General features: G+C 37.5%; 1 protein-coding gene across 3 annotated transcripts in view; it reads right to left on the bottom strand.

Annotated features, from left to right (window-relative positions):
• Positions 1-207: 207 nt before the first annotated feature.
• The window catches only part of PKIA (cAMP-dependent protein kinase inhibitor alpha), a 43,615-nt gene continuing 24,958 nt past the window's right edge, over positions 208-18,864 (bottom strand). For all 3 annotated transcript variants that reach the window (XM_059469226.1, XM_059469232.1, XM_059469241.1), the window contains exons 2-3: positions 7,537-7,714; positions 208-2,749 (exon numbers count right to left, since the gene is read on the bottom strand). In XM_059469226.1, coding sequence (XP_059325209.1) covers positions 2,670-2,749; positions 7,537-7,687 — 231 coding nt within the window. In that variant the 5' untranslated portion in view covers positions 7,688-7,714 and the 3' untranslated portion in view covers positions 208-2,669. The remainder of the gene's footprint in view (positions 2,750-7,536; positions 7,715-18,864) is intronic.

Here is an 18,864-nt window from a genome sequence, read left to right as displayed (position 1 = left end):
TTAAGACAGCAAGCACAGTTCAAGGGATAAATCAAGCACTCATACACTTTTGGGGGAAGAGGAACATAAATAGCCTTTTACTCCACTAAAATTAACAACCCTATTTTCCATCAGAAAGAGATGGGTTTCAAAAACCAGCAAAAGACACCATAATTTGTTTAAAAACAAGGAAAAAAAAGAGGAGAAACAGAAAAAACAGATACAAAATAGAGAGGAAAGGCTGAAATTAATTTTATTTAACAACACAAAAGAATTAAGAAGGGAAGTATAATGAAATAAAGAAAAGCAGTGAAGGAAAATAAGGAAAACCATCACTTTAATATACTGTAAGTACTTATTTTACTATTGCCTTTTTCTGCAACATTTTACTGATGATGTTTCATGGATCATCAATAAAGTAACAGTATAAAAAAACCTTTAGAATCCTATTTCCTTCTGGCAATTGTGCTAGATTGACAGTAACTAGTCCATGAAAAAGGGCGACCAGTTCAGCTTGAAGATTTGATGCAAGAGCGAAAGGGGGAGGAAAAATTAAAAAAAAAGGTGAATAATAATGTGTTAAGTCTGAAAGGGACACCAAGTGAAACAAAAGAATAAGAATTAAGGATAACAGTATTTCCAAAGCAAATGGACTACTTCTCTTGCCAAGAAGATAGGGCATTTGACAGCTAATAAGACAGCAAGGCATTCAGCTTCCAAACACCAGAAGGTGAGAGTTAATATTACACGCATGAGCCACAAGCATACGGCTGGCTTGTTTTTATTAACACTAATAAATGATCTCATAATACTGATCAGAAGTGGGTTTTGTTCCTCCACATATCTCACAAAAAATTTTTAGGTGACAAGTACTATGATACATATGGTAGAAACAAACATCTGTGGCCACAAAGATGTTTTGTTAACTGATGATTAATATATTCAGGAAGCAATCACACTATTCATTAGTAAAAGTTTACAAACATTAAAAAGTGCATAACATTTGAAACCAACAACACAAAAATATATATAATATATATATACTATATATAAAGTGACATCACCTCCTATTAATAAAAGAAAACAAATCTTCTGACCTTGTGATTGGTGCTTGTGTGATTGCCATGGTTTACTATCAGTCACTCTCTTCACTCACCTTAGTCACACAGAGGTGTGGCTGCCCCATTTTGCAGCATTGAGCCTCATGAATGGCCTTGTCTATTGGGGCAGGACAAGGGGGAAAAACAAATCAATCAGCAATAGCTACTGCAGAACAGGTTATTAATCTGTAGATATTTTAAGTGATGTCCTGGATGGACAAGCTATCCTGGTATTTTGATGAAGGCCCAGTTTGGACTGCCATTTGGAATAGATGAAATGGGAAAAAATCTAGTCTTTGGGTGCTAGATGCCAAGTCTCTCACCTCCCTTTCCAACTCCAAGCCACAAGGCTACTGTAGCAGATTCTAGCACTTGGCTGTTCAGGTGCATCAGTAGCAGGCTACTGGCTGTGCAAACCCAACAGCCTGATCAACTGAGGCAAAGGCAAGGAATAGTAAAAATTCAACCCCTTGCTGGATCCAGCCCGGGAGCTACTCATTGGACTATACTGCATTCTAAAACTCCTTTCAGAATACATACTTGGCAATAACCTATGCCAGTTATTTTCTCATGTGTAAACAAGGCCTATCTTTTACAATGTGAATCAGGAAAACCTCTAGCACCATGGAATTAGTTTGAATTTTAACCCATATAAGGTAATAAACGTATTCTTAAAACTACCATAACAATAAAATACTTGGAATAACATTTAAAAAAAATATCTCAGAGAAAGATTAAGAAATTGGGACCAAAATTAGAAAAATGGGGAAGAATAACATAAAAGATTCAATTTGAGTCTCTGATATGCAACTAACTACAGGCGAGTGGCAAAACTGTACCAAGGACACAACACACGCTCAAGTATTCACATTAACAAATCGTTTTGAAGGCTCATCTAGTAACAAATTCGAGTGTTGCTGAGTCATTCAGGTTTAGGCATAATCAATTTAGCAGTTGATGTTTAGATCTATCATGTGCACATCACCACCTTATGCAAAAAACCAGCCCTTTCAAAATGTGTTGGTAGAAAAATTCACAGTAACAGAAATATTCTTCATAAGCAGTTGAGAAGGGGCAGTGTGGAGCATCTAAGTCGTACAATACAAAAACCATTGTAAATAACAGAGCTGTAAAACAGATGCAAAGTTCTAAAAACAGTGCTTTCTTTACAGTTCTTATAATGGGCAAACACTTTGGCCAGAGAATTTTAAACTCTGAGGATCACACAAGCCTTTGCTTAAGATACACAATTAGATCCTCTGATGCTTCAAAGGCCATTTGCTACAAGATTTACCTGTTCTACTTTCTAAAAGTGTTCCCATCGAGTAGTCATTATGAAGGGATCCATCTGATGACACTATCCCAAAAAATCAATACATGTTCAACCATTGCTGATGACAGAGGTAGAGAAAATTCTGTCTTCTGTCACAGCTTGTACCCAGATTTTTAGCATTGTGTTGAGTGGGTTCCAGCAGTGAAGACACATGCACTTTCTTTTCTACCAGCTTGCTCATGGAAACAAATTTGTTCCAGCACACTCTTGTAGCCTGAAAACATCCAGCAGCTGCTCCACTCGGTCAAAGTCGGATGTCAGCTCTCTTGCTTTGCTGCCTCCCCTTGGGCCTCCCCAGTTTGCTCACTTGGATTTCGCTGTGCATCTCCTTCTCCTTCTACAAGACAGGAAAAAAAGATGAGTAATCCACCCTAAAATAAAGAGAACCCTGATTGTTCATCCATCAGCTTGAAAAACAAAGTAAAAAGAAATTGGAACTGAAATATGAAACTCCTCACTACTAAGATAGCTATACTTTGTTTAAGAAATGTCTGTTGAGATGCAAATTACTAGCTGCAATCACAAGTATCACTAAATAAATACCAAATGTAGCTTAAAATTATTGACTTTAACAAAAACAGAAGAGTATTTTTGAAAACCTCTTCACTATGATGCTATAACAGTATAAGAGAAAAAAACCTCATTGCACCAATCTGAACAGATACTGCTACAAAGAGATGCAATTTCAATAAAAACAAGAGTTTGTTAAAGCTGCTTTAGTTCTATGCATCCATTTTCAGCATCATGTCCATGGTGTTCAGTCCAGCTGTCTCACTACAAACCACAGAATGACCCGAGGAACAGCTCACATCCTACAGAGGCACAGTGAGCAGGCAACTCACAGTCTGTCTAAAGAAGGCCAAGAAAAGCATTGTTCAATGATTTTACTATCTGTATGCAAAGTATTGTATTTTACATAACAATTAAAAACCTCACAGGTTCAGGCAACAGGAAAGTGAGTGCAAGTGAGACACAAGTCCCTGAACACTGGACTGATCAGCCATAGATACACAACAATGAATAATGTTAAGACATACATGTCTCATGTATGTTGCAAGGATTCGGAGTAATTTGTACTGAAATGGCGTGATAAGGGAAGAAAATTCCATGGCTAGGCTGTAAGGAGGTTTAGATAGATGTAGCAGTGCCTCTTAATTTTAATCTGTAGATCTTTAGAATGAAGATAGGGTTCTCAGTGCAGATATTTATTGTTTCCTTCTTTCAGATCACATGGTGCATCTCCAGATTTATTTCTGTTTATAGAAAAAAGCATCATAAACGCCTTCTCTTTTCTGTGTAGAAGAAAGGGCACACTGGTAGGGGAAAAAAGTTCTTTGCCTTGCAAAGAGCTTTGCAAACAGCTTAGACATGACAGCTGTGTTTTGTGCATGCACTGAGTAGGCAGGAAAATGCCACAAAAGATACTGTAAACTATCACATTCAACCTGATAAGAAGTTGCATGGAAAGTCAATTACCTATTAAACAGTGAGGTTTGTTCTGTTCATTATGGGTTGAGTAGTAAATAGACAATTGTTTTACAAGGCGCTTTCCCAGAAAACTCGTTTTCACTTTCACCTCTCAAATTAGAAAGGATTCCATCAGGATGGATCCACGTGTGATTATTTATTATTAGACAAAAATCCCTTTTGCCCCAGTTGTCTAAACACTTTTTAAAAACCTCCTACATTTGTTCTAATACTGCAGAAGATGCGATTAGCGTCATTTCAGGGGGTCATTTCTTTTCTGCCTGCTCTGCCCTCCATTTATTCTGACTACTACTACGTGGGCAAGCCAAACTTCTGTGGTGGAAATCTTATTAACAAGAAGAATAGGAAACATGTCCCACTGAAGAGCAAAAAACACTCTTGCAAGGTATTTGTGTTTAAAAGAAAAATCACTCTTGGACAAAAAGCCCAAACATTGTTAAACACAGAACACAGAGACCCAGAGAAAGAGCACTAAGGTTCTGATATAACACTCCCTGAAAGATTCTTCTCAACTTGCTGAAAAAACTCATTCAAATAAACCCATTTAATCTATAATACACTATCTTGGTACCAGCTTTTTCTTTCTACTGGCAGAGATCTCCTACCAAAGGCTTTAAAATATATTTACAGAGATAAATTTGCTTTTAAGTTCTGAGAATCCCAAAACTACTAAGCCCATGGCTGTTCTTCCTTTAAAACCTGATGGCTAGAAACTCTCAAGAGCAAGACTGTAATTTTTACACAGCATTTTGAAACCATCAGGCAGTATTAAAAAAAAGAAACAAAACTAAATAATACAATACTCTGAGCCACAATACAGTTGTGTGAGTAGGTCAGCTGGCTAGAATAACCAGTCCTGCTAATGTACAGCTTTTAACTCAATTTTCTTCCTGTAACATTACTGACTCTACAGTGTCTATCACTGTTCCCCCTGCTTACACCCAAAACATGTCTACCATGGACTAAAATCAATTACTTTCACTCACTAATTTCTACAGCCAGTTCTTCATTCGGGTTATGTAGGTGTTTAACACCCTATTACCCCCATTATTTGTAGATGCTTGGACCACCACAATTTTTACAAGGAAATGTCCTTTTCTGTGTTCTATAGCACCTATAAAAGCATCAGTTTGTTTTAGACATTAGATCTGCAGAGACTTGTCATTCTTCATTGTACTTTTACCTCACTACTTCATTTAGCTACAACCTGCAAGATCAAGTTTCTTGGATTGTACTGGTTACCTTGAGAGTGTTGAGCAGGAGAGCTACCTGCTGATTTCTGTGCTAAATATCTTTCTTTTGCTTCTGAACTTACAGAGTTCTATCTGTCAGATGTACATAGTGTTGCTTTTACCTAATTTATATAAAACATGTTGACACAGACCTTGGAACCTGTATTTTGGTGTTTGGTAAATATATCCATTCCATAGATAATAACAGGTTGTTAGCTTGCTATGGACAAAGAAACCTGGGACAGCTGTTTTGAAGGGAGAGTGCCATACAGTAAATATACTTATTATACATAATTATGCAGTAAACTCTCGATTATCTGTTGTTGGCTCATTGATGAGGGGATTAACCAACACTCACCTCAGGTATCAGCTACTGAGTAACAGAAAAATACATTGTCTTTGAACAAGTCTAGTGCTGTTAAAAGCTGTTCTGGTTTTTTACAGGAAACTTATCTGCAGGCTTTCCGAAGTGAATGTACTAAATATGCTAGGGTAGTTTAATTTACATATGTTTTATAACTACCTTTTTTTTCCTTTAACATCTGCATTATCCTACTCTGCCATTACTCCATGCAGCTGAAAGCAAACACATTTGCAGTTTTGCAAGAAAATGCATGCAGCTGTAAGAGAAATAAAAAGAAGGAATCGAAACTTGATGTCTATATTTATATAATTAAGTTGTACTTAGCATAAACTGTTTGACATGCACCTTGAAAGAAATAAGATATAGCCCCCAAACGTGTTTTCTTCTTAATCCTGTCAGATGTGATGCACATATGCATCCTACAAGCATTAATATATTCTGAACTGGGATTTTACATGCAAAATATTCTTTAGCCTCTCTTGATTTGGAATGACATGAAGTGATAATACTCACATGAATACTAGGTAAGACAATGCCTTTTTCCAGTAATTTTTTGGAGGCTTTTACTTGGCCCCTAGTTGTACTAATAATACAGAATTTAAATGTGTTTTCATTTTATCTAATGGAAATTGAATAACCTTCTGAAGAAATATGCAGATGTTTCTACTATCTAAGGTAATTTTATGAACAGCTCTGTATGTTTTTCTGTATTGATTAGGTTACCTGGGCATCAAGAAGAACTAAAGAGACTCCTGAAAACACATTTCTGGCTTATAAGAACTCCACTGTTTAACTTAAAAATAGGGACTGTTTTTCTTTTCTAAATGGACAAGATCAAAGAAGATTTTGATAAGTGTAAATTAGAGACTGAATGTTGGCATTGTGCCATTCAAACAGCAGCTACTTTTTATTTTTCCAATATTTTACACCTGTCCCCACTAAAATAAAATGACACACCTACACACATAAAGCATTTTTAAACAGAAATAAACTAAAGGCCCTGCCCAGCTAGAATTGCATGCATATAGAATCTCTAGGTCTCAAACTGGCAAAAGGAATGACTTAGGATGTACATTAGTCCAGAAGCCAAAACAAAAAAAAAGCCCTCCTTCAAAACAGCACTACAACCACCTCAACACCATGGTGCCCACATGTGACTGACCTGTGAAGAGACTCCCTCTCAGAACTCTTGTCTTTATCTCTGAGAAAAGTATGTGCACAAACAGGGCAGCTGCTTACCAACAGTTTCTACTTTGCTCCATTTATTATCTTCTGCTATTATTAAAATAAGTAAAACCATGCCTTCCCTAACATCTGAAAAGGGCTTCCTAATACCTGTAACATCTATTCATTAGCTGCTACTCATCTAACATAAAAATAAATACCCAGTCATATTACTATTTTTATTTCATGTAAGGTCCACTCTCCCTCCCTCCACTCAACTGAATATGCAGAAGCTTTTAAAAATCTTGGTAATATTAAAGATTTAGGATTGCATTACTGCTTGTCATCTTAAGAGAAGGACAAGCATCAGCAGAAAAGAGAAAGAGACAATTTACGCAGAAACAAAGATCCAGGTAAAACAAACACTAATGCATTCCTATTGCTCTGTCCTTTGGCAGCTAAAAAAAAGTTTATTTCACAACAACCTTTCAGCAGACATATGGTTTTTCTTACAGGCCTCAAGTCAGATAGATACACAAAAGGATATTATGCAGACTTGGGTTTTAATAAAAACTTCCCTATTTTCTTCCTTATACTCTAATTTTCATAAATTTTATCCTGATTTGGACCCTGCCACTAGACACTCACTGCAGAAGAACTTTTCTTTATTCAGGGATGTGTTGTACTTGCAAATAACCACCTTTTCCATTATGAAGTCAGTGATTCTTATTGCAGGCAACCCATGTTTATTAGAAAAAAAAATAAATTTCTTCTGCTGAGGAACAAGGGAATAATGTGGGCACATAAACCATGCTTTCTGTACTAGTTCTCATTTTAGTTTTAAATAAATACAATAAAATCCCAGAATATACTTACCTGTTTTGTTTATATCAAGCTCTGATAACTTTAAGGCTAGTTCACTAGAGTTCCCACCTGGAGAGGACACAAGGATGTCATGTAATGCATTTCTTCTACCTGTTCTTCCTGAAGCAATAAAGTCTGCATATGTAGATTCCACATCAGTCATTGCTAACAAATATCCACATAGCAGTACCTGGATGGCAGGAAAAAAAGAAAAACAAAAATCACCACTTAGACCACCAGAAAACCAGATGACTTCATGGATTAGGAACAGAAGTTCCCATTACAGAGTAGATTGACACATCTTCTTTTAGACTTTGAGACTGGTTAGCCAGTCTCAAAAATTTGGAGAAATTAGAGAAGAAACTGAGTAAACTGAGAAAGCAAAAACACTGTGTGTATTTTATGCCAGCTGTATTCAACAGTATTTTAACCAATTTTCATTTTCCATGCTTTATAAAGTGATAGTGAGTACTTTATAAAAGCAATGACCTCAGCAACATAATTTCTTTATAGAGTTGTCTCCGCTTTTAATATTAGCTGAGATGTAGGAGGTAGGCAGGGGGTGGAACAAAGTTCTTTTCTACAAAAAGCAGAATGTAACGAGTAAGAAAGTACAAACTGATAATGCTTTTGTGAGCAGAACCCTGTGCTCATACACAAGACACTGTTTTGTTTTGTATATTTACTTTCCTGTTGGTATTAGTTTTGACATTGTATAAAGACCTTTTCAGACTCAACTAATTTTGGTGTGGTACATTCCCTGATGCAAATGCGTTACCATAATGCTCCTGAAATGAGGGGAGATGTGCTACCAGAGCAAGCAGAATAGCTAAACTAGACTGCAGAAGTTTGAAAGCAGTGCTCTGTAAGCTAGGTATAATCTCAGAACTTCTTTTCATTAGAAAATAATTATTTCTTGTGTCATTATGGAATAAAGTGATGATGTGCATTAATGCAAGATCTGACAAAGACACAGGAAATACAATATGCTATTTCAATCTCGGGAACAGAAAGAACTGCCTCTCTGCTGCAATATATGCTACAGATCTAAGCTAGCAGAATTTTATTTTCTTAATTTATAAAATCTTAAAGAGTATGGGGAGGAGCACTTTCTCTCACTGATCACATTGCTTTTACTGTAGTTTCACGTGTACGTGTCTAGGGTTTCCTGCAAAATGCTAGGCAACCATGCTTTCCTCATGTTTTATGTTTCCATGTCATAGGGGAATCAGGGAAGCTGTCTGCTAGAGGAGTACTTAAAAGAGAAGAAACACTGCAGAACCACTCAACCAAAGCAGCTCCCCCACAGTTGTATGCCTCCTTCATTTTAAGCAGAATTTCTCTGGTTCTGCACACTGCAGACAGAGGATATGGCCATGCAGGCAGCAACTCACAGCTGCCTACAGCAAGAGGCTTTACCTGTTATTACTAAAGTGGCCAAAACTTCACATTGGCATAGAATGGATAAATCTTTCTAATCAGCTCCTACTGCAGCTGCTGGACACTGAAGCAGCTCTTGAAGTCATCACAAACATTAACAGCAGCTAAAGGTTCAGCTTTCTCTCTTCAAATAAACAAAAAAAGCCCTCATTTTTTATAAACACTTTTTATTTTAAAAATAGATACAAAAAAAGACAACAGCCAATCCTCTTCCACCCTCACCTCTGAATAACTTTACAAACCCTGTTCACTCCTCATCTTCATTCCATTCCTCACCTCCCCAGATTCAGTCAGCTGTATGAGGGTGTATGTATGATGTGTGTGAGAAGCCAAGAAAAGAGCTCTACACCATATTTTATTTAGTCTAAATATAACTACATCAAGTATCATTGCAAGACTGACTGGCTCGGAAAGAAGTTCACTGCTATCAAGCTTTGGTGTCCCAAGCCAAACACTGAATGGCTGACAGGCTAATTTTACTCTTAGGATCAACCACTATGATACAGGAAACTGCTTTAAAAAACCAAAGCAACAAAGAAATAAAAACTCCAATCAAATAAAAAAAAAACCAAAAAAAAAACAAAAAAAAACCCAACAAACAAACCAACCAACCCAGAAAACCTAACACCACCACCTAGGGAGGGAAAAGAGGTCAGCATTGACTGAAAGCCTGCCTGACACACATAAAATCATGCAGTGCCTTTGTTTAATAACAAAAGCTTGCATGAGAATGAGATCCCATACATTTCTTCCTCTGAACTGCCCTCCTATTTAAACACTGCAAGAATATTGAAGCAAGTGAGAAGTCTACCATTTGTTCTTTGCCCAAGGTGCAGACACTGAAATGCCAAATACATCAACCATGTAGTAATGCAGCATGTAATTTGCAAAGGTTCAGGGAAACAATGAGGACAGTTTCTATAAGAAAACAGCACAAGTTTTCAGACTTATCTGACCCATTCACTGAATAGCATTCACCAAAATCAGAGACTAAATGATTTTAAACAGAAATCCCTTATATTTGTGCATGCTTTTTATTGCAACTGGCTTGTAGAAAAAGAACTGCAAACCATGAAAGCAATCAATAGTATTACAGGCTTGGATTTCATATCAGTGTAGGACCAGTCCAAAGTCACTGTAGCTATCACTCCTGTGAAGACATTAATTTATTTTTAGTATAGAAAAAAACACCACAGAGTTGTTTTCTTTTCTTCTTTGAAAGGTGCATATGGAGTGCATCAGGCCCAGAATAACTAGAGAAGACCATGACTGAGGTGGAACAAGCTGCAGGGCTGTAAGACTTGCAAAATAATCCAGGTTGTACTCTATGAGAAATTCCCTGGATGTACAAACTGCACTCCACTCCACAGAATATGCTTCTGTGAGATAATACTTCTCTTGAAACATTCCATAAAAATGGAGAATACCAGGGGAAATCCCAAGCTTATTTAGTTTTAAAACAAGCTATATTTATTTAGCTACAAAACAAGCTATAAAGGCATGGAAAAATGTGCTTGTAGAGAACTTTTAAAATGTTCATTTTCTGTATGCTCAATATGGTATTACTAACAACATTCTGATAAAAAAATAATGTTATCAAACATACATTTATGACACTTCCAAATTTTCCTGTCTGTGTCTCCTCCTAAATAACAAATACCATTCTGTTTTGTATTGGCATTATCTTGAGACATTACTGCATAAATATGGAACTACAATGATATCACCCAAGAGCTCCTCTTCCAATGAATGGCTCAGTGCCCAGCAGTTTGTACTTATTCACTGAACCAGTCATTAAGGAATTAACATTCACTTCAAAAAAATCTTTTTCCCCCCTGCAGTCTCTGTGCCAGGAGTGGAATTTGCTAATAACTGTGAAATATAATTTGAATTTCCTAAATAATTGCATAAACAGGTACTCCTGCATTAAAGATTGTGGTCACAGTCCCGCTAGTTCTAAGAATTTTAATTTTTCAAAAAGTTGTGAAACCAGTACTCTACTATATGAAATTAAACTGAAACAAGAGGGCTGCAAACCTGACTGTTTCTGCCAACTGAGCCAGCAAACTGAAGAAAGGAGGTCTGGGAGAATAAGGATTAATGAAACCTGCTGTTGCAAGATTGGATTCCTTGGTAACTGATAAGATACTATCCCTTCAGAAATCCCCCCCAGCTGTGATTTACCTTTCCTCCCATGCAGAGTCACTATGCCTGATATGGGTTAGAGTTTGCATCACAGCCCAGGGGATTTTCATACAGCATTTTTTATTTCCTCAGATTCTCAATTTCATAAACATCTAGAAATGTGGGTATCTTAGACTTTTTTCTCTTTCCCTTCCCAGCCCCTTCCTCACAACAAGTTGTGCTGAAAATTATTTACTTAAGAAATTACAGAGGATGAGAATGGTAGAGTTGTTACCTTGGATTTTAGCCAGTCTATCAAGACATGCCTGTATTGTTAATGAATATTCTATACTGAACATAAGGGGTGGAGTAAGTATCCAAGGAATGCAGAAGGAGAAAAGAAGGGTGCCAAGGATAAGTGCAACAACGCCAAGTGCTTAATTTGCACCAGAACAACTCCATGCAATGGTACAGGCTGGAGGAAAAGTGGCTGGGAAGCTGCTCAGTGGAAAAGGACCAGAAGATGCTGGTCAATATCTGTGGAACATGATCCAGAGAGTGCCCAGGTGGCCAAGAAGGCCAATGGCATCCTGGCCTCTGTCAGAAACAGTGTGGCCAGCAGGAGCAGGGCAGTCACTGTCACCCTGTACTCAGCACTGGTACAGAGTCTGCACCCAAATCCTGTGCTCAGCTCTGGGCCCCTCACAGCAAGGACGCTGAGGTGCTGCAGAGTGTCCAGAGAAGGGCAACCGAGCTGGGGCTGAGTCTGGAGCACAAGTCCTGTGAGGAGTGGCTGAGGGAGCTGGGGGTGCTTAGCCTGGAGAAAAGGAGGTTCAGGGGGGATTTTATCACTCCAAACTGCCTGAAAGGAGGATGTAGCCAGGCAGGGGTCTGTCTCTTCTCCCAAGAATTAAGGGACAGGATGAGAGGAAATGGTCTCAACTTGCAACAGGGACAGTTTAGATTGGATACTAGGAATACTTTTTTCACTAAAAGGGTGGTCAGGCATTGGAACAGGCTGTCCAGGGAAGTGGTCAATCACCATCCCTGGAAAAGTTCAAAAGATGTGTAGACATGTCACTTAGGGCCATGTCTTAGTGGTGAACACAGTGATGTTTGGTGAATGGTTGGACTTGATCTTAGAGGCCTTTTCCAATCTTAATGATTCTATGATGAGAACATTATAATTTAACAGGTACAGAAAGGATCAGTATTTGTGTTTTCAGAAATTTACCAAAATACTCCTTTAACTCCACAATCCAATTTATGTTAAATTTTCCATTTCCACCCTATATAAAGCAAATGTTGTCCCACAAGTCTCAGAAGATAACAGTCAAATCTCTGTAACTGAAAAAATAAAATCTTTACAAGTTACTGATGAGTTCACAAATGTAATCCAAATTTGACTGTGTTCTATAATCATTCAGTGAAACCCAGTAATACACAGTGCCACTGCTCTCAGGGGTTTGGGGGGAAAAGTAAAGAAATTATACCAGCATGAATTAAAAATCAGTGTCTCTACTGCTCATGGGCTAGAGGTACCCAGGGTTGTTGAACTTAAGTCTGTTTAAGGGACTAGATACCTAAAAGAAGCCCAAGTGAATGTGAAGTACCTGTGCTAATTGGTTTCATTATTATTTCAAAAGGAAGACAGAACTAGAGCCGGCACTTGACATACATACAGCTTGTCTATGAATTTGGCACATGCTCCTGGCAAGCACCAGAGAGCTGCCATTTTCTTGGCAAAGCTGCAGTGTAAGGCTAAGAGGTAAAATCCTTCAATGTATGCTCCCGCTCTTTCTCCATCTATGCTTAATGGCAGCATCAAATAAAAGATTTTCAAATAAAACTCTCCCAGGCTTTGGCTGCTAAATGTTGTATCACGATCAGCACATTATTTAAATGTAATTATCTATATTCAGCTTTCACAAGGGAACAAAAAAAAAGGAAAAAAAAAGGAGAATTTGTCATTTAATAGCATGTCTGATTTAGAGAAGATGTATAATTATGCTTTTAAAATAAATTTTGGTTCCAAATCTAGCCTAAGAGACAGGGCTACAGGGCTCTTTCCAGTGAGGATACAGACCTATTCCACAGCAATCTGTAGCTAGATTTCTACCTTATGCATGGTCTTCTAAGCTGAAAGCAAAATCAGAGGAAGAATTTAACAAAAGCGTTTTCTTCCACAGAGATTCTATCTATTGTGTTATACAATAATGTGTTTTTGCACAGACAGATGAACAGAGAAGTATAATTAACTCTTGAAAGCAAATGAAAGAAAATATTAATAACAATGCAAGATATAAAGCTGGGCAGTATTTCAATCTGCATTTTGAAAATCACTCCTGTAGTTTTTTTCTGTCTGATGTTTCTGAAGTGACCAGCTCCTTGAAACAGTAATGGAGAACAGGTCACTTGCATTTGATAATTAGCATACTTTTAGGGTGCACATTCTATACATAGCCATCCTAGTACTACTAAGATCATAATAGAAATTAACAGGCAATTCAACTGGTTAAACAATAAACAGAATGAAGAAAAACACCTGAGATTTTATTCAGAAAAAAAAGCCAAACTTGTTTAAACCTGCATAAAAAAGCACTATGAAGTGAGATATCCTTCAGCTCACAACCCATAAAGGCAGATTATTCACAAAGACAGTTAATAGGTTCTCCTTTTATATTATCTTAATTGCAGTTTTCCTAAAGAGATCTACAGAACTAAAAGCCAAATAGTTACAGTTCTTACCATGTCCTTGCCCAAGCAAATTTCACTGTGCCCAAGACCATAAGAATTTGGTGTATCATCCACCACTTTTCTGAGGTCACAGATTTAGTTTTAGCTTCCAGTTTTCCATGAAACTGGGCAATGGAATAGCAGCAGCAAATTAAAAAAAAAAAAAAAAGGCAAACATAACCAATAAAGCAATACTACAGGGACCTTGGTTCTCTGGAAAGATGCAGTGCAGATATCATTGATGGTTTGGGGAGTAATTAAAAACTAACAACAAATGTTTTGATACTTTGAAATTAACACCCTATGGAAGAAACTAATCACAACATTTAAATATCTACATAGGGATACTACGTTAGGGAGCAGAAGAGGGTGACCTAGAATCCACCATCACTGTTCACTGCCTAACCTAAAGAACACGAATGGCAAGCAATGTGTTTGTGAGAAAAGGCATCCACTGCTGTGTGACTTTTACTTGCAGCTTGGGAAAGGACATCTTGGCTTGTGAAGAGAAGGAGCAAGTTAAAGCACTACTTTCCAGGACACTCTCATACTCTCTATGAACAGAAAAAAGCATTGCAAGCACCTTATAATGACAGATAAAGGCCTCAAGCCAGGTGAGAGCATTTCAGCTCCTCACATGACACACACCTGGCAGCCCTGCTGAGCATTCACACATCCATCTGAGCTGAAATGAGGATGAGGCCAGGTATGCAGCACCTTAGAATGCTATGGTGCTTTGAACCAAGGAACACAGGCAAAAGAACACTACATTGAACAAATACAGTGTTTGTTCAAAAGGACTAGTTTCAGCCTTTGGAGAAAGCCTGTGTATTGGGGTCTTTATATGGCAATTCAGAAGCACTTAACAGATAGATGAAATAATAATTTTTGTCATGAAGACTATGACACAAAAATCACCCCTCAACAATAAAAACTGGCTCTTCCTCAACTGCTGGGTTACTGGAAAAGACCAGTCTACTGAGAATCCATTAACTGACTGGCAGCTTGGAAACACTCTGTGCAGAAAAGACAAGAATTGCTGTAGAAATGTGAAGTTGACATCTGCTCAGGATCAGGATGTTTAGTAGGGGGGATGGGGATTAGGGGGGAGGGAAATTTGTGTGGGCTTTGCTCATGAAGCTCCTAACCTTGCCTTTAATTCAGGATTTGTGCTGTAATCAAGTTTATTCTCTCAGACACTTGTCAGTAGTGCCAGCATTCACAGCCAGTGATTTAAAGGTATTGATCAACACAGGTCTCATTAGGTGAGACTCTGTTCCTTAGAGAACTTGATATAAGCACTGCAGTGACTATTTTTATCTCCTTTAGTCACTGCTACATACAACAGGCTGTATACAGCTTCACAGGGGATAAAACTCCCAAAACATTCAACAGTCATCATCAGTAACCAGCAAATATTTTGGCCCAAACTGCTGTGAGCACTGTCTTCCTTACAGACAAATTTCCACTTAAAAAACCAAAAATACAGGTTTAGCAAACTTTTAACTGAAGCGCTGATAGCAAGATAATTCTGTGAATTACCCACAGACAGGTATGAGCCTTCCAATCAATGGTATATAGGCAGTGATGTGGAAGACACTAAGAAAAAGGGTTTTCTAAGGAACACATTTACAATTTTTGGCAGAAGTTTAATGCTGTGGAAGGGGCTAAGAATGAGATTTTTAGACCATGAGAACTGCATTTGTTCAGCCTTGAGGAATGAAGGTTTTAGGGGGCACCTTATCACCATCTTTCAACATCTAAGGGGTGGCCAGAAACAAAATGGAGACTCCCTTTTTACAAGTCACATGGAAAAAATGAGGGGTGATGAGTACAAGTTACTACTGGAGAGATTCCAGTTGGACACAAGAGGAACATTATTCACAATCAGAACACACTCATCCACTGGCAGTGGTGCATTCCCTAGTATTCTACACCTATAAGATTCAGCTGAACAGGGGGCTGGGCCATCTTGTCTACAGATGCTTTTGCCAAGAGAGGTTGGACTAGAACATCCTTGAAGTCCCCTTCAAACCTGGTATCATGATTCTATGAATCCTAACTCTAGATGCCCTAAAAGGATTCTGGTCCATTAATTTTTTTTAATTCAGCATCCATAAAATGCTTATCCATGTAAGATCTATTTCCCTCACTATCTCTTTTTTTTTTACTTTGCAGTTATATATTTTGTTAGATATTACTTAACTAGTACTTTGGCTTTTGAGGTCAAAACAATAACACCAACATGACCTCCCCCCCAAAAAAAACCTCAAAAAAACCCCAAAACAAAATCCAAACAAATAAAAGGAAAAGCCTTCGTTCTCATTAAAAAAAAGCAAAAAACAAAAACAAAAAACTAAAAAATCCACACAACCAAAAAATCCAATGAACAAACAAGAAGTGGCATAAAGACTGTATGCAGTACATTGTGCTGAACTTTTCCATTTAAATGGGAACCAGCTCTGTTTTCCAAAAAATAGTTCCATAGCACAAGGCGGCCTCCATTTCTTATAAGGGCTCAAATACTCAGATGAACTATAGATTGGAATGGCTGAACATTCCTTAGTAATTCATTACAGTTGTTGCAATTCCTAACAGCAAACCATGAAACTAACATGAAGATTCATGCTCCTTTGTCACAAGCCAAGAAATGTAGCCCATTTCTTATATATTAACCTATGCCCAGTCTGGTAAAATACTTTGCTATGCAAAATACAGCTTTGTTATGCAAATTGTAAGAGCTTGCTCTTCATTGTTTTAAAATATCAGTAAAGGTAATGGCTAGCAAGAAGATATTAATGAGCACTGCCAGGACTTGTCTATGCATGTGCTGGGCTAGGGGAATATGATGGCATTGTAAGAACACAATATGGATGTGAAAGAATCAGATCTCAGGTGGGGAGGCAGCATCCAGAAAAGGTAGTCTGTCTGCAGAACAAGACCAGAAATAAAAAAGAAGGCATATGGAGATGGGGAGGAAGCAGCAATCACCTGAGATAATTAGAGTTCAGTTTGAAAAACCAGTTTACAACCAAAAAGGAAGACTGTGATGGACTCTTCCAGCTGCTCTACCAAACAGCTCCCAGTGGGATAACTTGACTCAAGGACTTGACAGAGCCACTGATGTGAGTGCAGGGCTTGGCTCCCCCATTGCAATGGGTCGCTCCCATCCCCAAGTTAGCTGAGGTTTGCATTTTGTGATGCTCAGCACTCTGTCAATTTGACTGATATGTTTACAGCATCTACAAGAGCTGTCTGCAGGTAACAAAGCCTTTGAAAGGGAAAGCATGCAGTTAGAACAGCAAGGAGAAAATGTCTAGATAACAGTATCATGACAGCATTTTTAACTTAGCATTTATAACAGGAGGATGCTCCAGCATTTTCATAAGGTTCCTTCCACACCTATTTGCTAGGATTCTTCAATCTTTTAGTACAATGTGTAGTCTGGCCATCAGATATTCAAGCTAAATGCTCTACAGTTAAGCTGTCCTTTAACTCTTCCTTATTATTAAAACAAACAGCTGTCCCCCCTCCAAGGCACTTTTCCTCAAATCTTTAGGGTAATGTAGGCTACTAAACAGAAGCAACATTTGTTGTATTACATATCTTTTCAGTAATTTCTGGTGAAATAGCTCAACTGTTTGCATGTGATTACCTTTTAAAATCATGCAGTCATGACTCATCAAGAAAGTATGTGTTGCAGCATCCAGAACAGAAAAGCTTCAGCTTATTACTGTTTCTTTTTGGGCAGTGGCAAACACTGTACTGAAAGGAAAGCATTTGCCCTCTTTGATAGCTAGATCAACCATAACCATGTATTTCTAAATATTAAATATTGGTTCCTATTTGCTTTTAATAAAATCAATTACCTCTCAAAAAAAAAATAAAACTGCTATAGGATAATTTGCTTCTGTGAAGATCTCACATCTCACGTGCAAAGTTGGAGTTTCCAAAAATATACCCAATGACATCACATTTTTCAGTGTTTGCAAAGATAAATACCACTGGGCTAGCCTGAAGACCTGTGAACATGACACATCTAAAGTATATTTTCACTGCCTGGAAGAGAAAAAAAAATAGATGGAAAAGGCAATTGATAAAATACTGATTAATGTATTGTGGCACAAAGATATTCACATTCCTGGTTTATCTGGTCAGCTTTTTGATTTGTTAATAACAAACTGCCTTTCCCATCCTTTTTTTTTGTCCTGTGGAAGGCATTTAAAACCTACTTTACATTTGAATTAGTTTTCTCAGCCATCAGACATTCTGCCTTTTAATTACTATCTAGAAGCTGCAAAAAAAAAAAAAAAAAGCGAACAATTTGGCTATCAGCATTTCAGTTTTTTTAACTTAAAAGCAGTTCAATGTATTGTACCTCACAAAATAGATCCACATGTTATATTGTATATCATTTTACTTTGGTTTCTCCTATTCTCAGCCTTACATTTTTCAAGGTTTCCATCATTTTTGCATTCTGTTCCCATGTGTACACTGACTACTTTAGAGACTAAGGACTGCCTGGCTCTGTTGCTATGCAACAGCATAGCCTACTTAGGGCTTCCTGAAATAATTGTCTCAAATGTGCTTTTTTTAGACTTGTTTCCAGCAGGAATACTTTACAGATTCTTTATAATGGACCACTGATATTACCACAATGTTAGATAGTGGTCAGCTGGGAAGTATTGGTAGATACTTAAGATTAAAACAAAGAATATTATTGCTTGCAAAATTCTGGACATATCTGCTGCATTTTCACAGGGAGGTAAATATCAAAAATATCCCTATATTTTTGCCAGATGTTATTCCTGTGTATGAGAGCCATATATTTATCAGAGGAAAAAAAATTCTTGATTGTTCTTTGTTTTATTTTATTTCATTTCATTCAAGGGAAAAAAAAGTTCTCTATTTAGAGTATGTCACCCACCACTCGGGAAAAATGAACCATTTTTATACAGAGTCTATTATAAAGTTAATAATCTCAACAGAATGAACACATATGCAAATACTCTTTATTGCAATTTATTATCAAATAAGTTG

The sequence above is a fragment of the Ammospiza nelsoni genome, chromosome 1 (genome assembly GCF_027579445.1).
Source record: "Ammospiza nelsoni isolate bAmmNel1 chromosome 1, bAmmNel1.pri, whole genome shotgun sequence".
NCBI lineage: Eukaryota > Metazoa > Chordata > Aves > Passeriformes > Passerellidae > Ammospiza > Ammospiza nelsoni.
This window is presented reverse-complemented; position numbering and strand designations above follow the sequence as displayed.